The sequence below is a fragment of the Pieris napi genome, chromosome 16 (assembly GCF_905475465.1).
Source record: "Pieris napi chromosome 16, ilPieNapi1.2, whole genome shotgun sequence".
NCBI lineage: Eukaryota > Metazoa > Arthropoda > Insecta > Lepidoptera > Pieridae > Pieris > Pieris napi.
The window spans coordinates 9951414-9977172 of NC_062249.1; the positions used below are offsets into that span (position 1 = coordinate 9951414).

The following is a 25759-nucleotide window of genomic DNA, read 5'->3' on the forward strand; positions in this document are numbered from 1 at the left end:
ACTTTCTCTGAGAAAATTATGTCAAATAGTTGTAAATTTATAATAATACATAACTTTAATCCGGTAAAAAGCGTTTTTCTTTAAATGGAAATAAGTATTAAAATTCAAAAAAAAATAATTTTCTTAATTTTTAATGTATGGAATCATTGTATATGTATTTATAAGGTTTAAATATAATCTAATTAGAAAAAATTACTGATAAGGTCATAATTTATACCATTTTAAAATGTTCTTACTGAAATTTCCTTTTTTTTAATGTCTCTTTATCGTTCTGATGACTGAATAAATAAAAATATATAGAACATATAACAATTTTATTAAACTTTCTAGTTTTAATTACACTTACAAATAGGACTAGATATAATATTACAATGAGATATAAATATTTTAATCTTCGATATTGGGTATCATATTTCCAAAGTGGTGTTCTCTGTAATAAAATTGCACAAGTTATCATTTTAAGCTCCTTAACTGAGTGGATCTAAGTTTGTTTTAGCAAGACAATCAATAGTTACATGCACAAATTTAAATGCAAAAAAACTCTTCCGGTGGCTCATATAAACCGTGTGAGGTTTTGGAATTACAAAATCAGTGTTTTATTTAGTATGAAGTGAATAAAGAAATAAAATTTAGTAAAAACCCACAGACAAAACCTAGTACAGCCTTATATAAATATGGATTATAAGTAGTTTTGTTACCATTGATTTTATTTGTAAACATGTTTATGAATGTGGTGCTAACTTTAATCCAAGTTTGGTCTGGAGGTCTGGTAAAGTTATAAGTTAATATCCAATAAATTTGTTTCATTTCAAGATTTATAAACTGTAAATTCAAAACTGTTAACTAAATCCCTCACCTAGTTTTATTAATAGAATTTACAAGATTTGGAAGCTTTTTTTTACAAGCATAGCGGTTACATTATAAACATAAACATTGCGGTTAGACTGATTTAGGTTTCAGTTAAACTTTCAAACATTAGCTAGTAACTTCAAGAGCTTCAATTTATCTGGATCAAAATTCATGCTTGTTATAATTTGTAATTCTTATTTAATACCATTAAACAAAAGCTTATGAAAAAAAAATATATCACCATTAGAACGCCTCCATGTTTCTCCTTGTTAAGCAATAAAAAATATAGATTTTAAATATAATTAAAATTCGATTTTAAATATAATTAATAAAAAGTATATTTTTCCTGGACTTTCTCTAGTACTAAACAAATTAGTGTATATATGATCTTAATAAATTCAAATCAGTCCACCAGTCCCATAGGACTTTGACAGAAATATTCACACTATACTCTGATTTTTGATTCCGTAGAATTCTGTCATTTCATGTGTTGCTACTAAAAAAGTTCTCCACCGAAAAAGGGACAAATTTGACCCATTTGAAGGCAATAAAATGCGACGTATTTTTTATGTTTAAATACAAAAAGGTAAATCTAAATATTTACTTATTCAAGTGACCTAATAAAAAAATAACAAATATTTAAATATCACGAACAATATATCGAATTAACTTTAATTACTTTTTTTTATTCTTTGGCTGGCATCACTGCCTACTAATTCCAGGTTTATTAAACCTTTAAAAAAATGTGCCCGGCCAAAAAGGTTTGCCATCACTGACATGTCAAAAAATGATAGCTGTCAGAATTCTACTGAATAAAAAATCAGAGTGTATAATGTATATGTTTAGTTCTTTATTCTTATATAAATGAATTCCACTTACAGTCTGGTCCATATCTTATGGGTGATAAATAGTTCGGAGTGCCTCAACGCTAATAAGGCCCGTTGACAGGCGTGCGAAGTACCCTCATCTTGCGTTGCATCACGAGTGTGACATAACCATTCTAACATCTGAAATGTCAATCATTAAGTGTAGCTAACAAAGTGCAGTGTTGGCCTAGTGGATTCAGCGTGTGACTCTCGTATAATAGGTTCGAACCCATCCTCGATAGTAGGTTCGAACCGGCTGTGCACAAATGGACTTTCTATGTGCGCATTTAACACTCGCTCGTACGGTGCAGGAAAAAACCGTGAGGTAACTGGCATACCTAAGACCCAAAATTCCGACGGCGTGTGTCAGAAGGCTATCCTGTATATAGGCTGATCACCTACTTGCTATAAGAAAAACAAATGATCACGAAACAGATAAAAAATCTGAGTCGCAGACCTAATAAAGTTTTTGATAGCCACTGATTGTTGTTATATAGATAACACAATATAACACCTAAGTGTGTTAAAAAAATATATATATTCTTAATCCAAATGCCAGGTTTCAAATTCAAGGCGTGGAGCGTGAACTGGCAATAAACGCGCCGTAACTTAAATTGCCAAGTATCCCAATACACACATGTATTTTATAAAATATTTGTACATCACATCTTATTAATTATGATAATGATTAATGACAAATAATTAAAAAAAAAGTTTAGCTTCTATAACGTGTAGTGTATCACAATTACGAACGAGGTGCTTTTTTATACCAAAAATATTAGTCAAAGGACCTATGGAATTTATAGGTGAAAAATAAAACATTTCGCAGTTGCATTAAGTACCTGTAGGGTGCAATCCTTCCATGCATCTCTATTCAGCAGCGAAGCTAAAGCTGCAGGCATCAAAGTTTGTCTATTTGTCCGGCTCGACACCACAGCTTCAATGTCCGGCTCGAAGGACCAGAGGCCGCTGAGCATGATCGACGAAAGCATGAATACGTCGCATAGATAAAGCTTTGACGATTCGTCTTCCATCCTGAAAATTTAAATACACGCTTTTTATGGTTTATTTTAAACATTTATACCAATAAATAAGGTTTAAATTTATATGTGGTGTGGTGATATTGTGAACCTGCAATAATATGAATCATTGAGACATTGACAATAAGACCTGCAGCCATCATAAATTATTAATGAAAATATTAATACGGGATATCACTTGTTTTAGTCTCGTCTCTGTGGGCCAATGTATAAATGTGGGCCGTAATCCTTATGTCAAAATCCCATACGTTTTTAATACCCGGAGTCACACTTAGCGCTGAGTCTCGTTTCGAAATATTTCCCTAAATATACTATTGTTAGCAGACTAACGCCATCTTGTAGTAGAAACCTATATAAAGCGTGGCAACACCGGCGTTGACTCACTTTTATTTCGAGACTTCGTGCGGAACGGACTGGTTACTAACCTAACCTCAGTAGATTTTAAAATTCTAAACTACCTACACGTTCTAATCTTTTGTGATTACTAATACTATATATTCTATTGTTACACGTGAGTGGTAAATATAGAGTAAAACTAAAATCCTCTATTATTTAAAGCCTCGATGACCGAGGAATCGTACATTTTGGGTCTTGGCAAAAATATTTTGGTTGTTTAACAACTGTGTGTAGTGTTTTGTGTAATCTTTGAAACTTACTCATTAAAAGCGACTTGAGTACGAGCCATCAGTTGTAAGAACCAGTGTTTTGTTGCGGGGTCATCTTGTCTGGCCACTCTCAGGGCTTCCATTATACATCGGAGGGAATAATCCTGTTCACTGGAATAAAAAAACATTTTAAGGAATAATTTCTCTTAACGAATTGTTATATAGCGTCAATAATACAAATTTCTTTAAAAGCAGCTCTAAATCGATGTGATTTATATTTTGACATGGACAAAAATACTTATTGCGTCCGACATACGACAACCTTTATTATGAGGTTGATAATCAAATATATATATAATATATATGTCTATAAAAAATATTTTTTCTCGATTTCTCCAATATATAAGTAAAGTTATAGTAAGTAATAAGTATAAAGTATGTTCACTTTGTAAAACTTAAAATACAAATGATTTTTCGTTAATTTGGGGAAAAACCTAAATTTAGTTCTTTTAAATCCAATTTTAACATATAAATTTTATATTTATTTATAAATTTGCAGAATCTGCTTTTGTGATGGCATATTTGCATCAATATTTCCATATTTGGTTTATATAACGTATAGGCAAAAATATAAAAAAAAAGTCAAACTCACAGTATTTGCTGTGCATGCGCATCAATAGATTCGTTAAGCCATACAAGTGGGGCAGTTGTATCAGATCTAGCTGCTAAAGCGCTGCGCGTGCGCATAGATTTGCGTAAAAGATCACTTGACACCTCCCACCATCCACTAGGGGATGTCATTCTCTCCAAATACTTTGTGGATAAGGAAAGACTGCATTCTACGTATTCTGGCCATAGCTAAAAAAAATTATTTTAATCATTATATATCTTTTTTATATCTCGCTTACCGTTAATACCGTTGTGGAAAAATTAAGTTAGAATAGTAAATTCAACAGGAAAAATATAAGCAATCAAAAAAAAAAAAAAATATCAAACAGAACAATAAAATTCGTTCTTTTTTTTTTCAAGAAAACAGCTTCTTTATCGGGGTTGGAAAAAAATTTAGTGTAACATTTTTTCGTTACGCGTCACATTTTTCGGTTCCGCGCCATGTTGCTTTTTCAAGTCCAACTTCTTTATCGGCGTTGGAATGAAAGTTCTTTATCGACGTATGGGAGAAATTTTGTAGCAAATCGTCACGTTTTTATTTTTTATTTATTGAAGTGAACCTTCTTTATCGGGGTTGGAAAAAAATTTAGTGTAACATTTTTCCGTTACGCGCCATGTTGCTTTTTGAAGTCAAACTTCTTTATCGGCGTTAAAATATGACATATATACTATGTTTTTGACTTTGAAGTTTGACAACGGATTACATTTTCGAAGTCAAACTTCTTTATCGGCGTTAAAATATGACATATAGTATGTTTTTGACTTTGAAGTTTGACAACGGATTACATTTTCGACTTGAAATTTGCTAATCGCAATTTGCAGCAATTAATTTGTAAATTGTATGCTAGGCAGTGTATCAAAATTTACTGTGTTTAAAGAAATAGTTTCGGACCTCTAAACTTAAAACAAACCAATTATGGCTCTGCGTACAACAAAGGTTTTATATAAGTTTCACTTCTTACGTGTGTACACCTAGTACACGCACACATTTTTATTTATTATTTATTAGTTATTATTCGACACTTAATATTTTAATGACAATTAAATACATTAAATTCCTAACATATATTCCTTTTTCCGTCCCTCTAAGTATCGGAAATCTAAACTTTTAGATTTGTATAAATATGAACTACACTTAAAGATTAGTTTGCCACAGAAGTTTCACTTCTGACATGTGTAGTTTGTACACACACACTTTTTTTTTTTAATTTTTATTATTTGTAAAATTGTTCGTAAGTCTAAAAGCTTACCGGGCTATCCTCATTTATCAGCGAGAAATATCCTTCAACAGCTTGGCACAACCAAGTCCTATTCGCTTCGTGTATCCTCTCACATTCCAAACAATCTCTGATCAGTCGCAGTTGATTTACGAAGCAATCTGACTTATGAGAAAAGGATTCAGCCAAGCAGTTCTCGACTGGATACCGAAGGTTGTTCGGTGGCATTGTACGAGCCAGTATCGGGAGGTATTCAAATATTAGCATTATATCTGTTTCCTAAAAAAATTCATTTATTTTCAGAATCTATATACATACATACTATATGTATTAGAACCGCGTGAAGTTGAAAGTGGAAAGAGCAGTGTTGGCCTGATTCGGCTCTTTATGACCAGCGCTGTAGAACATTCTGCTCCTCAGCATAATGCTGAGCCAGGGCCAACTGCAACCACAGCACACACACTTGAAACGAACCGAAAGGAAAAAGGGAAAAAATATTTGTCATCACACATTATATTTTTTTTTCTTTGATTATTGTTTTTATGTGTGTATGTTTTTGTTAGTGATAAATGTTATGTCTATATCTTTGTCTACTCTCAACTCTGAAGGGTTGGTTGCAATGAACTTTTCTTTGTATATGAGCTTGTAACACGCGCTCGTACGGTGAAGGAAAACATCGTTAGGAAACCACGTGACAGGCAACTGATGATCACCTGCTTCTTTTTTTCGAAACATATAGAGAAATATGAGCCCAAGACCCAGTGTTGCAGAGTAATTTTTTGTGATAATACGTTTAGGCCTTGGAGTAATAAAATTATTTTAAAAATAAAATAAAATAAAATATTTTACAAAGAACACAATATTCACAATAGCGCGTAATTCAATCCCGCCCCGCAACGTTTTACAAAAGAAACCCCCCATATTTCGTTACGTAATAATTGAACGCTCCCAAAGACACAATTCTAAGGCTATATCCCATATCATCAATCGAAATTAAATCAAAACAGGAGCTGTCATACCATTTGTTTATATGACGCTTGAATTAATCAGTGGCGCTAGAATGTATCTGTTTCATGATCATTTATCAATCTAATAGGCAAGTAGGTATTAGCGTCTACTTTTTGGGTCTAAGGCAAGCTGGTTTCCTTACGATGATGTCCTTCGCCGTTCCAGCGAATTTCAAATGCGCACGAAAAAAAATTAATTGGTGCACAGCCGGGGATCGAACCTACGACCTCAGGGATGAGAGTCGCACGCTGAAGCCTTTAGGCCAACGTTAATCTACTGTTGCGTCGTTAAATCTAGATATATATAAAAACTCACCTCACTACTTCCAGGCTGTATTCCCGCTAACCAGTTGTCCAACAGCCTCTTGGCTGAGGGAACGGTTAACGCCTGTCTCGCGGCTAACTCAACACTTTTGGAGCGCCACAACATTCCCCGATGCCACACGTCATGCAAGAAAGAGACGTCGAATGGGGGCAGCGGACGAGGGTATTCGCGAGAAAGGGACGACACCATTGATAGAAGGATGGATTCTTGGATGTCGTACGTCGGTGATGTTATCTGAAATAAATACAATTCAGTGCAATTGTTTATATTGAATTGTCAGAAGCTTCATCTATAGTATAGCGGAAAGATTGGAGATGTTCGTAACGAATAAAAAAACTGCTTTACCGATTTCAAAAATTGTATTACCATAAGAATTCTACATGATCCCTGAGTAACGTAGGCTTTTGTTTGACAGGGTGCAAACGGGAAGGAGGCTCACCTGATGTTGTGATGCCAGCGGGCTCGCGAGTGTGTTGCCCGCCTTTTATGAATTATTTGTACCGTCGTTGCAATAAACGAATAAAATGATTAAAAACATTGAATGTATGTACGTTTAACGTTATATAAACTAAGGGTAAAATATTAACTATAGCTTTAAAATTTAACTTCATAGACAAAATTACTGTAAAGAATATTTTGGTGACTCAGATGCAAACATATAAATACTGTTGTTTCTTAAGTACTTGTGTCTTGTACAATGTACTCCTAAAGCCGGGTCCAGACGAGTGTAACGTGTAATGTAATCCACCGTGTAATGTTACACGAATTCTACGTGTGGACGGCACTACGAGCATTACATGTAACGCTCGCGCGGCGCTCGGGGTTGATCCATCGGCTGTCGGTTTTTCGCGCGAACACAAAGACGCTCGCAGTGCTCGTTTGGACGGCGTTCGTGACGGTTGTGTCGTATGTACGTTCATGATGTGGAGTGACGAACAATCACTTGAACTTATTAGTTTGTATCAGGAAAAAACTGTTATTTGGGATCTAAAAAACCCGCAATACTATAAAAAAAATCTGAAACACGATGCTTGGAGTGATATTGCTCATTCATTGGAAAGAGATGTAGAAGAATGCAAAAACAAAATGATTAGTTTGCTTGCTTCACATCGAAGAGAAAAAGGTAGAGTAAAGAAGAGCCATAGTTCCGGAAAAGGTATGTTTTATTATAAATTTCTGTTGCTTTACATATTACACACTTTTATTTATTAATTTAGTTTTTACTTAGGTATTATCACTTACTTTCTATTAGTACAATTATTACTTCTATTGTATACCCACTATATTACTATATTTTACTATGCATATATGTACTATATTCTATTGTATTGTTTATTTACTGTAATTTATTTTACAGGTGGGGATGAAAGCCGCACCAGCTATCACGACCTTCCTATTCGGTATGTTCGTAGCAACTGAGTGGAAACAGCTTTTGAAATATTTTCGCGTTCACAATTCGCTTTGAGTTCGTGTGCCGTCCACACTGTTGATGCTAAATTACACGTAATCTTACATTACACGTTACACTCGTCTGGACCCGGCTTAAGACGTCTAGGTCTGTCTTTCGACTTTTACCCAGTACGACAGACGGCACTGACCGTGAGTAACGATGAAATGATAAGAAGTAAGAACTAAGAGACGAGAGTAAGTGATTAGTGATAAAAGTTGGTGAAACATAAAGTATTATAAGCCCTACCGAAGTAGAGCGTCAAAAATTGAGTTAGACTCATTTGAGTGTCCCCCTCCACGGAAATCTTTAGTAAAAGGCGAAAGATTTATACGTTTTGAAGGGAAACCAGAGTAACGATAATAAATTGTACCGAGATATTATACCACTCGATAGAGCTAAACGATAGCGCGTTTTAATAAACTTTTTAGCACCACAGCGCCATCTAGTGGTACCATTAAGAGTCTAATTTCTCATATTGATTATCTTTTAAGTGGCAGCTAGGTGAGGTACCGGGTTCGATTCCCGGTTCGAGGGCAAGTTTTAATTTAATTTAAATTTCTTCTCGGCCTTTGGGAGGGTTGTGCGGTACCGGGCGAGTGCCTTAACCGTACATGGGGGACATGGTCGAATTTCTAAGGCAAAAAGCACAAATTATAAAAATCTTATACTTGACGCTGGCTTATGCACAAACCGTGCCAGAGCCATAAAAAAAAGTCGAATTGGTTCGGATATATTTCAGTGGCTATATTTATTTCCAAATTTAAATAGTGTCCAGCTATACGTTAAAGCGATATTGATGAATTTTAGCATAATCTGAATACCAGTAAAGTATGAATATACTCGTGAACCAAGTGTCTAATGCAGACAATCATTAAATCTAATTATAGAAGCTTAAATTTTTTTTTTCGAGCAGTGTTGGCCTATTGGCTTTGGTGAGGAACTCTCCCTGAGGTCGTAGGTTCGATCGAATGTGCATCAATAGACTGTTCGATATGCACATTTCACATATAACACTCGTTCATGTGAGGAAGAAAACATCGTGAGGAAAGCGGTAAGCTTTAGACCCGAAAAGTCGACGGCCTTTGTCACAGAAGGGTGATCACGTACTTGACTATTAAAAAAATTATCATGAAAGAGATATAGAAACCTGATAGGAGTCTATTATGCTAGGCCATTGATTTGATGTTACTGAACTTTTTGAAGTTATACTTCTTTTGGCGCGATGGAGAAAAATGATGAGTGAATTTTTACGATGCCCGTGCAAACCGACACCTAAATTCTACATCGTAAAGTTAGTTCTAGGTGGCATGAAAATCGATACTAACTATGTTCAAGTTGTATATTCTAGTATTTTTATATTTAGAACACGTGTTTCGTAACAGTACAATTAAACGGTGTAAATAAATATTATTTTGGTGTTTTTATTAAATCAATTTCATATACGACGGTGATAGTATTTACTTATAATTTATTATTTATTAGTATATCTATATATATTGAATATTAGTGATAAAACTGATTTGAGTGCATTTGTAGATTTGAGGTTAATTGTCGATATGTATAATTTATTTCCATACGCCAAAGAGGTATAACTTCCAACGCATGTACATAAGTACACACACTTTTTTTTTTTGCAAAAAAAAATATAATATCTATACAGAACTTCCTCGGAGTATTCATATATGTATTTACATATTCCAAGTCGAACAAAGGAAATAAGCTATATACAGTCAAACCTGGATAAGCGAGAGTTCAAGGGAGCACAATCTCATTCTCGCTTATGGAGGTTTCTCACTAACCCGAGTTTCTTACTAATGCAGGTACATGGGTAGCGTTTCTCTCTTATAGAGGTAAGGAGGAGCAAGTACGAATGTAGTAAATATGCAATATGATAAAATTATGTGCATAATATGTTGTGCACAAAATAGTTTAATTTATTTAGAATTTACACTTAAAAAAACTGTCAATTTCGTTTGGGTTTCTGTTTTTGTATTTTGAATGTTTATCTCTAACTCATAAATTTTGTCGAATATTGCTTGATCAACAACCGCCGCGTTTTCAAAGTACTGATGGGGACCGTCTCCAACGCATTTAAAGTACATAATATAAATAAATGAAGCCCGACTGTCGCTTATAGAGGTAAAGATATATAGCAGTCTCACTTACGGAGGTCCATGAGGGAAAAACGACTCTCTCTTACAGAGGTTTCTGTTTCTCGCTAATAGAGGTTTTGGTAACTTAAAATGACGGGTCCCGGCTATTACTCTCACTTATAGAGTTTTCTCACTAATCCAGTTCTAACTTACCCAGGTTTGACTGTATTTATAAAATATCGATTTTGTAGCAATTACCTGTTTCCTGACACAGTCGGTCATTCCCCTTAACACGCTATGGGGTGGCAGGTTACTTAAACCTAGGGGTTCCCGTCCTTCAATCAGGTATACTCCACTTCTGAATCCCCTGACTTCTCTTTCTATTAGTTTTCCCACGAAATATTCCACTCCAGTTAGAGAGGAGTTTGATTTAAATAACTCCGGCCACACCTCACCTAATAAAAGCAGTGTCAAAAGATAAATTGAATTTTTGAAGTAAATTTTTAAGAAAACGTCATGAAGAGAGAGTGAGAAGGGCACATTACCTTATAGAAATTATATTTTTAAAATAAAAATTTCGTAAAGAGAATTTATGAAATATTAGTATTTTATATTTTATGCAAAATCTCAAATGACTAATTGTAAATTAAAATTATGTGTTTTACTACCGAAGAAATAAAGAAATAAAATTTATAATTTTTATTAATTTTCGACACTTAATATTTTAATGACAATTAAATTCCTAACATATCTTCCTTTTTCCCTCCCTCTTATATCGGAAATCGAAAGTTTTAAATTTGTATAAATATGAACAAGACTTAAAAATTAGTTTGCCAAAGAAGTTTTACTTCTGACATGTGTACTTTGTATGCAGGCACTTTTTTGTTGTATAATAATTAATTATTTACTTTACGTCTAAGTTACAATTTTTTTACGTAAGAATGACGTTGCGATAAACAATTAATAAATGATCCAATTAAAATTATTAAAAACATTGCATGTATGATGTAAGTACATATAAACTAAAGTTAAAAACTTAAAATATTAAAGTTTGTGATTATGATATTTTCAATTTTGAGTATTTAAATTTTAAACTATAGATAATATCATATTAACTATAACATTTATTTTTTTGTAAAACGCAAGTCGTCACGATGCGGGGCGGGGACTGAATTACGCGTTTTGTTAATATTATTTTAGACTTTCCAGTACTTTACACCACATAATGGTACCTTTTAGGTATAAATAGTCGCAATACACATACACTGTTTGTAGATTTGTTACAATATAAAAAATATATATATATTTATTATTTAGTAGCTCAGTGCTATAAAATAGGTAGAACACTTATTTCATAGCAATTACTCAAGATAATCATTAATAAACTCATTACTTACAAGGTATATAGTCAAGAACATCCTCGGGCCTGCGCATTGCATCTGCAGGGGTCTTGCAATACGACGGCGGCAGTTTGACTGTTCGTATGTAAATCTAGAAACAAAAAAAATAAATAATAGTTTAAAAAAACTAAAAAACACGCTTTTAAAGCACATCAAACTAAAAAGTGAAAAATAATTCCTAATTTAGGCTGAAAATGGTAATGAACAAAAAATCGATAGACGAAAAATATGGCACACAAACATTTCGTTTACCATTACCGTTCCGTAATTTACCAAAATTATTCAATCTTCCTATTTGAATTTATAAAAATCTACTTCATATGCAAAAAATATTATTTTTTTGCATATGAAGTAGATGGCCTAGTGGCTTCAGCGTGCGACTCTCATACCTGAGGTCGTAGGATCGATCCCCGGCTGTGCACCAATGGACTTTCTTTCTATGTGCGCATTTAACATTTGCTCGAACGGTGAAGGAAAACATCGTGAGGAAACCGACATGTCTTAGAACCAAAAAGTCGACGGCGTGTGTCAGGCACTGGAGGCTGATCACCTACTTGCCTATTAGATTTAAAAAATTATCATGAAACAGATTCAGAAATCTGAGGCCAAGACCTAAAAGAGGTTGTACCGCCTCAGATTTTTTTATTATTTTTTTAAGTTATTTGAAGTGTTTTTCTTTTTTAGCTTTGGGAATTGCCCTTAAATAAGATGTCCAATTATAGAGAAAAAACATATAAAAAGGGTTTGGTCAGATAAACAAAAAATCCTCCTGGCAAGTTAATTTTAAGATTTAGTTTATTTCATTTCAGTTATTTTATTGTTGTATATTTCTTGTTTTTGGTTTCTTTTATAAGTAGCCTGTACTTATTTTGTTTTATTTTATTAACCCATAATAGTAGATTAAATGTAATCAAAACTTTACAGTCCTGCAAACTACATTGAATAGAAATATTTGTTACAAACGAATTGTATTGCCAAATAGTATATATTAGACAATTCATGATACAAATATTGCATACAATTATCCCTTTGAGTTCTCTTAGTTTAGCAGTAACTGTCCGAATAATTAAATGAAGAGCATAGAAATGCTAAAAAAAACAGCATGACGAGCATACGAACAGGCTTTCAGATTGACATTTTCAGCGTGAGATGATATACCCCTCCCTGTGATTAACAGTTGATATTAATTACGATATTTTCGATATTAGAAATTATTTATTATTAGAAATTGCTCGTAGAAGTAAAACCGCGCTTTTACATCTGGCAACTTATTTTCGATACAAATTAAATATATAAAAACGGCCCTAGACTGTGCAACAATTACAAATCATATAAAAATGTATACCTTATTGCTATTAAAATAATTATTATTTTAATTTATTATTGAAGTTACACTTCTTTAGGCGCGTTCTGAAAAATTGATGAGAATGAAATTTTACGATGCGCGCGCTACGTGACACAAAATTAACAGAATGAAGTTGCCCACGGAAGATGCTACGGCATTGGACATAATTTAAAAACAGCATTCGAATAATAATAGAATTTATGTTACACGTAATGTATGAGAATAATAATAAATATTTATTTATTTAATTTTTCGAATGTAAACTGAACTTTATTGACTATAATGACACCTTTTCCAGTCTTTGATTATTTAATTGTAATTAATTATTTGCATACAATCAAAAACTATATTTAATAGTGCCAAAGAAGTATAATAGACCAGTGCCGATAATTTTTGAAACCTAAAAAAATTACAGTAGGATGAAACCCATTAGAAAAGCAGGGGAATATGATCAAAATGAAAGGAAAAATAAATTACGGTCGATCTGAGGTCGGGAAGGGAAGGGGGGGGGAGTTTTAAGGGTAAAAAACGGTTTATCTCGATTTCCGGCAAAACTAAAAGTCCTATCGAAGAAAGTTATATGGCAAAGTTGTAGGTAATAAAAAGATCTAAAACTATTGTATTCACACATTTTTCACATAACCTCAAAATTTATGTGAAAAATTCAAAAAACCAAGTTTTTGGTTTTTAACTTTTATCTTGTACAAATTTTTTTTTTTTTTAACGAAATTTGGTGAAAACTTACCTTTCTATGTCCCAAATACGCTGTAATTTATTTGATTAAAAATATTTATTTGTTCACCTTATTTTGAATTAATATCGAAAAAACACCCTATTTTTCAATCGAAAATTCTGACGTCAAAATTTCAGTTTTTTTCAAAAAGTTGGTGTGCTTTCAGTTCGTTGAAATCTCTACTTTCCTATGGTAAAAAAATATTTATATATTACCATAGTAAATCTTCTCAGAAAACGCAAAAAATCGTATGCAGTAACGCCCAGACCCGTCATCCGCTTCCCTACTTCTCTATGAATCTTCTTTAAACTATAATCAGATCCCTATTTATTACTATTTTGACCTGAGTGACCTAAAAAAAAAATTTTGCCTTTAGATGGGCTAAAATTTTCGTATTTCATAGAGAAGTAAGGAAGGGGATGACAGGTCTGGGCGTTACTGCATACGATTTTTTGCGTTTTCTGAGAAGATTTACTATGGTAATATATAAATATTTTTTTACCATAGGAAAGTAGAGATTTCAACGAACTGAAAGCACACCAACTTTTTGAAAAAAGCTGAAATTTTGACGTCAGAATTTTCGATTGAAAATTAGGGTGTTTTTTCGATATTAATTCAAAATAAGGTGAACAAATAAATATTTTTAATCAAATAAATTACAGTGTCTTTGGGACATAGAAAGGTAAGTTTTCACCAAATTTCGTTAAAAAAAATATATTTTTGTTAAAGATAAAAATAAAAAACCAAAAACTTGGTTTTTTGAATTTTTCACATAAATTTTGAGGTTATGTGAAAAATGTGTGAATACAAAAGTTTTAGATCTTTTTATTACCTCCAACTTTGCCATTTAACTTTCTTCGATAGGCCTTGTAGTTTTGCCGGAAATCGAGATAAACCATTTTTTACCCTTAAAACTCCCCCCCTACCCCTTCCCGACCTCAGATCGACCGTAATTTATTTTTCCTTTCATTTTGATCATATTCCCCTGCTTTTCTAATGGGTTTCATCCTACTGTAATTTTTTTCACTTTTTATTTATTTTAAAGGCTATCTGCACTGGTCTATAACTTCTTACGCGAGTACAAAAGTACACGCACCCTTTTTTTATATTTGGAAAACAGGTTTAAGTAAAAATCTTACCTCAGGAATATCCTTCAATTTGAAATCTTCAATTTTATAGTTAGCAAGGGCATGACAAGCGGCTTCACATACGGGCGAAATGCCTTCAGCAAGATACACCCATAATCGCTTAGCAGCATCACTTACTAACTTATCGTACTCTGGCGTAGAAACACGTAAAGCGGGAATTTCGGCTAGAAGTTTGCACAGGCTGAAAATAATGAAGAATATAAATAAAACCTTTTTGTACAAATAAAAGCAAATTTGTAACATTTAAACGGTGTTTAGAATAGAGCAATCGTAAAGGGGAAGTCTATCTTGTCAACTTGACAGAGCACTATAATAATGAAATGTTGCCAAATTATCGTCATCTAATGCGCGAAGTTGGAATTTAAAATGTTCCGCTGTATTTTCACAACAATAACTTGAATAAGTTAATATTGTTTGTAACACAATAAATATTTATTTTATTACCTAACTTAGGATTACAGGGGTCTAGAGAGAATTCTAAAAAAACCAAACAAACATTTCGGCTTAGATATAATTAGAAGAATTGTTGTGTGCTAAAAAAATTTTAGTGCAAATAAAAGATCATATAAACAAAGTGTCGAATTACACTTTAAAATATTTTAAATGTAATTCTAATTATACGTTCACTTCAATATTAAAATGTATATAAAAATAACATATTTTGCCGTTATCGTGCTCATGAAGTACATGATTAATTGTAAAGCTAGATGGCGCCATGGTGCTATAAACGTTTATTAAAACGCGCTATCGTTTAGCTCGATCAAGTGGTATAGTATCTCGGTACAATTTAGCAACTTTACTCTGGTTTCCCTTCAAAACGTATAAATCTTTCGCCTTTTACTAAAGATTTCCGTGGAGGGGGACACTTAAATGAGTTTAACTCAATTTTTGACGCTCTACTTCGGTAGGGCTTATAAAATATAAACTAGGGATGTGATATTCTTGATTCTGCTTAAAAAATCGATTTTTCCTAATTTTAGAATTAATTTCATAATAAACAGTAAACACCCTAAATATTTTATTTTTCATGTTTTTTTTAATTAAAAATACATAAGAAATTATAAACACAAATTAACGTTTAAGAATAATCAAAATCGAAATTAACTTAATCTCGTTTTGATAGAATTTAGGTGAAATTTGATAAATGCTGAGTGTATGCCTTTTCAGTAGCACATTGCAGTATTATTGTTGTCTTTTTAATTGTATGTAGTCTTGTGCTGCTGAATAAATTTATTTCACTTTTAAATTATAGTGTTCCATTCAAACTTGAGTTTTTGTAAAATTAACTGGTTTTATCCTCTTTTCGATGTTTTACAAAAAAACATCAATGCATCGAGAGAGTATATCAATACATCTTCAAAGAATCGGATTCAATGTATCGCATTGTAAACATCGTTGTATATCGAATATCCCTAAGTTCGAGGTCCGGGTTATAAAAGACCAGACATAATGTCGGGAGGTGGCAGATAAAAAATCGATTATGATTGATTTTCAATTATAAAAACAATCGATTATTTTAAATATAAAAATCGCGTAAAAAAATCGAAATCGAGCGAAAAGATTTTAATCGATTTTTTTAATAATCGATTATTTTTTCATATCCCTATTATAAACAATAAACATATGATTTGTGAAATAAATTAAAATTCTCTATACTCTATAGATAGAAGCAACGGAGATTGAAGATTCTATCACACTTTGCCATATCGTTGTTAATAAAATTTAATCATTTTGAAGTCTTAAAATTATTGTGTTCGCCAGTAGTTTATAAATATAGTAATATGTTTTGTTATCTGAAGGCACGTCATTAATTTCCTATTTATAAATTACTCCGTTTCGGCGAAAAACTATTTATAGCCAATTTCTTCTTTAATAGCAGTCACAATTAATAGGCAAGGCATAAAACCCGGAGACATTAGACTCAATTTCTGACTAAACAATCAACTACTTCCATACCTAACTTGAACAGCAGGTCTCGTGTCCCTCCCAAGTCTGGGCTCCAGAGCGCGCCAAGTACCAGGTGGTGCCACGGCCGCACCTCGCCATAGCGCTGCAAGTGCTGCTAACGCGAGCGACGTTGCCACACCGCCCGACTTATCCGTACAGCGGTTGAGAAGGGATGATATCACTGAGACCAGCTCAAGCCCGTGTGATGATGCGCTATGCGACGAATAAATAGGTTATCCACCCTCAGTAGAATAATAATAAGCCTTTAGTTATCCACATCTTATTTAATACCTACTCTAAGGCCATGTTCAGATGGCAAAATATTTACTAAGCATCGTGGTATTTACATACCGTTTGCGGGTACAATGAGCGCGCGTTAACGAACGTCTGCGAGCGTTGACGCGGCGCTCAAAGAAAAAGTCTCTAGACGCAGGCGAACGCGCGCTTAGATAGGTATGTCGTTCGTTGACTGTTCCGTTGAGCGCGCGCTTCAATGCACACTTATTAACGTCAAAAAAAATATATGAAATGCTTCAATTTTACAATAAACTCTCCGCCACTGTTTTTAATTGCCATGTTTTTTGTTTTACACAACGTTTGTAAGGAGCTACAACCATTACACCATGTTCCACATGAAAACTTATGTAATAAATAATAATAAAAAATAATAATAAAATAAATTAAAAACAAAGATTTGTCCTCTATCAGCTGGAGGCTTGGTGAAATAGGAGCACGCACTTTTATTCTCGTGAGAACAACACGCAAATATAATTAATGATTTCTTTTAATAAACGAATATTTTGTACCTATATGTAGTTCTTATTACTACTACAATTGACGACTCATTGGTCTAGTGGTTAGTACCCCTGACTGCGAATCCATGGGTCCCGGGTTCGATCCCCGGCTGAGGCGAACATCGATGTGATGAGCATTTGGTGTTGTTCTTAGGTCTTGGGTGTTTAAATATGTATTTATATGTTTATCTATCTATAATATGTATGTATATCCGTTGCCTAGTACCCATAACACAAGCTTCACCAGCTTAGCATGGGACTAGGTCAATTGGTGTGAATTGTCTTTAAAAAAAAAAAAAAAAAATTACTTAACTTAACTACAATTCAATACATACCGCGCCTCACAAATCCGTTTAACAGCAAGTGCTTTGGCGAGGTCAATTTCCCATTTGAGGTCGTCTGGTTTCATTGCGGTATCAACTAATAACTCTTGAAGATATGGAAAACATCTAACCTGTAATTGTTAAAATTCATTAAGAACACCAAGGCTAATTAATTAACGCACGTGAAACTTTCCGTATTGGGTTCGATTCTCTATGAAACAAATATTTATGCATAGAAGGTTGCCTATATATATATGATACTAGCGGAACCGAAAGACGTCATGTTCTTAATACAAAAATTTCAAACTTAAAAAAATCATCTAATTGTAAATGTACCATTCTCGAACCCACTTACACACAAAACATTTCATCAAAATCGGTCCAGCCGTTTAGGAGTTTGATTACAAGCACAAAACGTAAGCTGTAAAGATATGCTTCATGTTTCGATCTCTTTCCCCGAGTTTAATTCCGGAAAACAAAACATTCTCTGGGGTAGCATAGCAAAATGTTCCATGCAATAATAATAGGCTAATTAAAATCACATTAAGGAGAAACGAAGTTTGCGGGGGGTATAGGTATGTTATCTAAAGCTGGCGGCTTCAACACATTAACACTTTGTGCTTGTGTAGTGTCTGTGAATAAGCGCGAGACGTGATGTCAAACTGAAATACAATCACAAATACATCATGAAAAGACTGTCCGTCTCTCTCGCGCTCGGTCAAGCTTATGAGTATTAAAGAGACAGTTATTATTTTTCTTTTGCTACTGTTTATATTGATCTTTACTGTTTGATATTATTATTATTTTATACATGTTGATCTTTTTTCAAACAATACCAGGGCAATCTCGTGAAATGGTGCACAATGTTTTTAATTATTTTAAACATCTTAATAAAAATGTTATATTTAATTTGACATCAGATGCGACTGGGATTTCTAAGAGAAGTATTGAAAGAATAGTTAGTGAAGTAAAAGTGAAGTGTGTTGAGCTAGATGGAGCTTATGTCGAAAAATGAAAAATTACTTACACAAACTACTCTTATACGTTCTTGGTCGGGCTTAGAACTTTTGGATCCACCCTCGTATGCACATAATATTTATATGTATTTGACACATTTTTATTTATTTACAACCCAACCTTTATTTAACCCAACCTTACTAAAACCAGAGTAGACTAAAATATATAGTTTGGCAAAAAAGTCATTTTTAAACATACTGTATAGTGAAATTGCATTTGTGTGAGTACTGTGAACGCGCGCCAGCTTTCGATAAACGACCTTATAGCATTGATATACAAAAAACCCAAGATGCACAGTCTCATATAAAAGTAACGCTCGAAAGTGTCCCGAAACACTATTTCTGTCCATAACAGTATATGTTACAAGCATATATTATTGCAAAATCAACCTTACGCGAATTGCTTAAAGTTGTTATTACAACGCAGTGTATACGTACTTAAAGCAATAAAATTTTACGACCGACCGTGGTCGGTAGGACAAGGTATTGAGTGGAGTCGAACATGACTTTTTTATTTACAACTATTTAACATAATTTTAAATTTATTCCACTTTTCGGGTGCTTTACAGCGTGAGTGGTCACGGTGACTGAAGACAAAAGGTGTTGGATGTTAAATAGTTGTAAATTTATAATAATACATAACTTTAATCCGGTTAAAAAGTTTTTTCTTTAAATTAAAAAAAAATATTAAATTGGCTACCTCCTGACCCACACTTTATATAGCGTAAATATATTTGTCAAAAACTACACACAAAAAAGTTCAAGAGTACATAAATTTATTTATAAAAAATAACATCGACTCCACTTGTAGACGCGAGACTATTTGAAATGAGCGCACAATTTAGAATGTTGCGCTCATTTTTTGAGGACGTTTTTTTGACGTTGAGTGTGCATCTTGGGTTTTTTGTATATCAATGCCTTATAGCTAGTAAAATATATTTGAGTATTTAATTACCTGCGTTTCAGCTAGACTCGTATACAGCGCAATAAGCAGCGATGTAGGGACGCCTTTATTGGCCTTTAATTTATTTAATACCGCAACTAATGTTGGAACATTTTCCTGAAAAAAGGATTAATAAAAGTTTATGTCAAGAAAATCATTGATCTCATACACTATACTGGCTGGCTGATCTCGAGCTTAGTGCACAGACTCAAAAGGCTCCTTTTAGCCCACCCTTAACATTTAGAGGGATAAAAATATATATATATATAATCGGACAATCTTATATAAATAAAATATGTAAGATTGTCCGATTCCCAGACTTACTGATCATGCATAAAAAATTTCATAAGAATCGGTCGAGCCGTTTCGGAGGAGTATGGGAACGAACATTGTGACACGAGAATTTTGACAATTGTAACAAAAAAAATTGTTTTTATTTTTTTATGATACAGCTTACAAAAATACATACAACCCTTAATTTTTATCTACCCTATACGATTAACCCCTATTTTTTATTTGTTAGTTAAGAATTTATAACTTGAACTCTGAGGTTTATATAGAGAAAAATCACAGAAAAACCTAAAAAGTTTTCATTCAGGAAAACCAAACAGTCTCTAGGGTAGCATAGCAAAATGTTTCATGTTGGTATGTACTAAAAAGGTAGGCTATGCATTAAGGAGAAACGAACTTCGCGGGGGCAGATAGTATATATATATATATATTATAATAGAGTATAGACCTTACCTTCGTTGAAGCCATGATTGGCAATCCCTTCAAACAGGCCAACTTGACATTAGGCCGGTTATCACCCAATTTATGAACCAAAACCGGCAAAATTGCCACCGATACCTCCTTCTTAATCCCCACTATTTGCACTATACACTGTATCACTTTCACCACTACATCCTCATCCAGAGTTTTATTTAAACACAATCCAACCAAAAACGGAAGTAGCTCCACTTTTAACTCATCATTAGTACTACACAACACATCAAACCACGATTTTAATTTGTCCGGATTATCCAGACGTTCCCATGTTTCCAATAACTTGAAATATATTTGTAAATGCCGTTCTGTTTGGACTAAACTTTGGAATGTTTTGTTGGATTTTAAATTAGCTATGTATAGGAAATTGTCTGTTTTCTCCTGTTGTTGTATGTCTATGATTTTTGAGGCCGTGTTGAGCGCGTTAGTTGTCAGGTACGACGGTAGATGGAGCCACTGTAGGGAAAGGCCAACGAAAGAGTTAAGGCATACTGTTGAGTATTCGTATTTGCTTATTATGTTCAGACCTGGAAAATAAAAATATATACATTGTATAACGTTATACAGTCAATCGGTTATAACGACATCGAAGGGACTCATATTTAGTCGTCACAGCCGATGACGTTGTTATTAATATACTCATGTATAAAATAAAACTACTTACATTTAATTTATTTCACATGAAAATTATAGTAAAAATACATATATTTATTATTTTTCTACATTAACAAAATCTGTTATTTTAGTTTGTTTGAAACACTTCTTTAGTACGTACGCACTTTCTAGTTCACACTGAATTTTAATTAACTTACACAATTAAATTTATTTTTAGGGTCATAAATATAACATTAAGTGATAGCTGTATGTGAATCCAACACTTACTTAGATATCAGTTCGACAGTAAATCTTTTTTCAAGTATCAAATACGTCTACGTAACGTACGTATACGTAAGTATGTCCAGAGATTTTACACCAGGAATGTATTTTCTAAAGTAAGATAAGATAAAAGACATACAATAACTTATAGACATAAAGAGTAGAACAAAACAATTAAAAATATATTTAGATTTTCATAAAGTAGCTGGACCGATATTAAATAAAAAATTCTAATTGGTATAACGTGTATATACATACGATTTTTATATGACTCCTGTAGACGTACCTACCATCTAATGTAATATTTATTTTTTATTTGTTTAAATACATACATAATGTACTGGGCCAATAGGATAATGTCAAAAAAATTAAATATATAACATACACAATATCGCTACTGTGAACGCACTCTGCGAACATAAAGAGATGTCGATAGTGCCGAAGACAGCATTGAGTAAGCGTATCCCAAAAACTGTGCACTGTACACCATTAAAATATAATTTAAGTATTAATTAAAAATAAAATAAAAATAAATCAGTGGCGTTACAACTTCTTTAGGTCTGGGCCTCAGATTTCTGAATCTGTTTCTTGATCGTTTTTCAATCTACATAATAAGCAAGTAGGTGATCAGCCTCCTGTACACACACGCCGTCGATTTTCTGGGTCTAAGACATGTCGGTTTCCTCACAATGTTTTCCTTCACTGTTCGAGCAAATGTTAAATGCGCACATAGAAAGAAAGTCCATCGGTGCACAGACAGGGATTGAACCTACGATCTCAGGGATGAGAGTCGGACGCTAAAACCACTAGGCTAACACTGCTCCAAGTATTAATCAGTTATGTGTTCAACCATTACTCATTGCAATTTTATTCTCAGAAGTTCTTAGGGTATGTAAGAACTTTAGAAATGATTTAAAATATGGTTATATAATATTTTAATACTCACACAAGTTGAACAGTTCGTGTAAATACAGGGCAGCGGTTTCTGTCAAGTTGTCTGCGAGTATTATCAATGTAAGTCCAGACACACATTTGAGCTCCGGCACGTCCATGGAAAAACAGCGATCTATTAAACTGTAGCACGGCCGAGGATCGCGACTGAAAACATTTTTTTTTTTAATTTTATTTACTTCACAAAATAAAACACACATCTTAGAGTCGCGGCGACTCTAAGATGTGTGTTTTCTTATTCGTTCGATCTTAGAGTATTTTTATTTTATTTTTTTATTTTTATCAATAAGATGTGAATAAACATACATTTAAAGGCTTATTATTAATATTATTATTTGTAGGATATTTACAGCTTATATATTATAATGAAATTATGTATTAAATATAAACAACTTTATAGGCCAATAAAAAAACTTCACATATAAACTTAATAATTAGGTGGATTGGTACACATAAAATTATTTATATCCAGGCTAACTGTTACAAAGAAAACAAACAATTACTTTTATTTAACTATCTTTTCGGAACATCTGCGTAAACAGTTGACTGTTGTAAAGGTTACAAATAAAATTTAAAAAAAATTGAATGAATAGATTTAACTCTATAAGTTTAATACTGAGTTATAACCATTCAAGAAATTATATTCGAGACCTTTGATGTAGGAGATTGGGGCAAGAAATTCACTACTAGTCAAAATATGATTACTTAGTATCGTCTTTGCTTTCGAAGAACAGTGACCTAGTGGCTTGAGCTAGAGCCGCTCGAACAGAGGTCGTGCGTTCAAATCAACTTGGACCTTTTTTATTTTTATTTATAGACATACTAAAAAGGGGACACAATCAGTCATTTTTGTCATCCAGCTAAATATTGCAAGACCATATACCAACTTCGCGGCGATAGATGGTGTTAATATGTCAACATTTCAAAAGGCTCTGGTATCAAATATTTTTCTGTCAATTTTATAATGCAATAAAATATTAATGTTTGTTTAAGTTTAAATTATTAAAACCATTTAAATGTAATTTTATTTAACGGTTACATCAAGTAATAAAGATTATACAAGTGCCATAATTTTTTTAATGTATTTCTTACCCATGTTTAAGAAGTTGACTGCATATTGTTGCCAGCATAGGCACAAACGCCACAATATACTCCTTTCTTTGTTGATATATAGCCGCTTCAGTTACTGCCGAGTAAGCCGATACAGAACTTTCTAGTAACTTTGGATTACATATCTGAAAATATAGTTAAATGGTTAGTTAATATTCCTTAAAGATTAATTCCCCAAAAATCTAAAAACTAAAATAAAGACACTTTATTGTAAAAATTATCTATAATACAGATGCTTATTTTTTAAATACTTCTACTTACTAATAATCCTTCATAAGTAGATACATGTACATATATGTTATTGTTTAAAAAAAAACTATGAAAATAATAACATAATAAAGATATAATGCAACTACTAAAAATCAGTATAGACTTTTGATCAATAATAACTTTCACAAATGTTTATAATATAATGCTTTCTAATAAAGGCAGGGACACATAAATGTTGAATCCATTTCTAATAAGAATGAGACTTCTTTATCGGCTATTGTTTAAACTTTGTAGCAATATATAAAGCCTCAATAGGAGTTATATGTCTACACCACTTCACAGAAAATGAAAATATAATGTATTATTTTATAATTTGTCTTAATAATACCTGTTGGCTACTGAGACACGCAAGAAGCAAGGATGACTGGGCATCAGACTGTGGAAGAGTAAGCAATAATTGCCAAACTCTAGAGCTGCCTCTAGATCTTTGTGGATTGCTAGTCAACCAGAGAAATACTGGCCTTAGCAGCTCAAGGCTGTTTGATGATACCCTGCAAACATAGGAATCGTTAGGTTTGTTTCACATAAATAGAGCCTCATTACATTTGGAACTGACACCAAGTATTTCCAGATAAAATATGAGTCTCTAGACTGAGCGTGATAGACAACAAATACGGGTCCTGTGCTCCGTCTATGGGTTGTACAACAAATCAAGTCAAGTCACATCTAGTACTGTTGATATACAATATATTTCTATATCTTGATTACTGACTGAAATCACATTCATATGAAATAAAATTATATCCCATTTAGAAAAACCTTTTTTTTACAAACCTTCATAATAACAATATTTATGAAATAAACTTTTTTTTTAATTGATACAATTTTAATTTGTTATTTACATACTCTTTCTAAGAAGATAAGAAACTTAACTATTTTTTATTATAAGAAATAATTAAAATAATACGTTCAGAACTTACAAATATTCATGACTTGTGCATAATGCATGCATTTGAGCCAGAACATTGTCCTCTATATCCTTATTCTTCTCTAGTATAGTGATAAATGGATGCTGCGGTGAACGTAAAGAGAACTGGCACTTATATGGTTGCCCAGGGATGAGACGTGACTTCAGATCTAATACTAAAAGACCAGCCATTGTTGAGATTATTGCAGAGAAGTTACTGAAATTAGAAATAAGAACAAATCAAGTGAAATATTTTATACGGACACTTTTTTAACATATGTACTTATTATTCTGAAGAAAACATATGCTTTCAAAAAACTATTATACACAGATATTATTTTTTTATTTTTAGTACTATATTAAAAATTTACCTTATAAAGGCTTTGATAAATAAACACTAATCAATTTGGTAGCTGGTAGAAATGAAGCAGTTGTTTTTTACTTACTGTGCTGTTGGCAAAAGTGATACCACAGTTGACATTGTATGCCCTATTTCCAGCACATTCAATTCCACCAAGGCGAGTAAGCCTTGGCATGCAGTTAGGCTCACTACAGGATCCGGAGACGAACATTTCTCTCTCAAAAACTTTAATTCTTCATTCTCTAAAACAAATTTCGGTCTCTCAGCCGGCTTAAACTTGGATTTTATCGTAGATATCAACTTATCTACAGCATTTACTATGAGAACACTAGTATTAGTTTTTAGTTTATATTCAATTTCATCCATTTTATTGATATATTAAAGAAAAATAGTAAAAAATAAACTAGTAAGCGATGCTTAAAGATACTTATTTGAAAATCATCAATTTGAATTTTGAAGATTTCCTGTCAGAATACGTGCGTATGATATTTGAATTTTGACTTTGATAAATAACATGATTGGAAACATATAATTCCACAGACTATGCATAATGCATGTGTCTTCTTATTTCTATCTATATATATATCTTCTATCTATATATATATATAATGAAAATGGTCTTCGTTTGAGGCTCAATCACGCCTAAACCACTGAATCGTATCGACATGAAACTACCACCATTCGATGCGAAATTTTTCCTAGATGGTTTATGGCTATTTATTTATTAAATTCCAACGTTCCTTCATTTT

General features: G+C 32.8%; 1 protein-coding gene and 2 non-coding genes across 4 annotated transcripts; 1 reads left to right on the top strand and 2 right to left on the bottom strand.

Annotated features, from left to right (window-relative positions):
• Window positions 1–300: 300 nt before the first annotated feature.
• LOC125057333 (focadhesin) lies at window positions 301–25489 on the bottom strand. Of its 2 annotated transcripts, none has more exons than XM_047660977.1 (19): window positions 25096–25489; window positions 24663–24866; window positions 24071–24233; window positions 23455–23597; window positions 22358–22509; window positions 20515–21062; window positions 19783–19887; window positions 17824–17942; window positions 16704–16907; window positions 14739–14928; window positions 11519–11612; window positions 10380–10576; window positions 6570–6812; window positions 5280–5525; window positions 4013–4218; window positions 3412–3531; window positions 2558–2750; window positions 1729–1856; window positions 301–430 (listed from the first exon to the last, which is right to left on the bottom strand). In XM_047660977.1, exons 1-19 carry the CDS (start codon window positions 25374–25376, stop codon window positions 388–390), a joined length of 3579 nt encoding a protein of 1192 aa, XP_047516933.1. In that variant the 5' UTR covers window positions 25377–25489; the 3' UTR covers window positions 301–387. The 2 variants fall into 2 exon arrangements, with proteins under 2 accessions (XP_047516933.1, XP_047516934.1); XM_047660978.1 differs by having other exon boundaries at window positions 301–1114.
• On the bottom strand, window positions 8267–8382 carry LOC125057607. Its single transcript, XR_007118230.1, has one exon. It is a non-coding gene; the product is annotated as a U5 spliceosomal RNA (small nuclear RNA).
• On the top strand, window positions 15544–15659 carry LOC125057604. Its single transcript, XR_007118227.1, has one exon. It is a non-coding gene; the product is annotated as a U5 spliceosomal RNA (small nuclear RNA).
• Window positions 25490–25759: the final 270 nt, after the last annotated feature.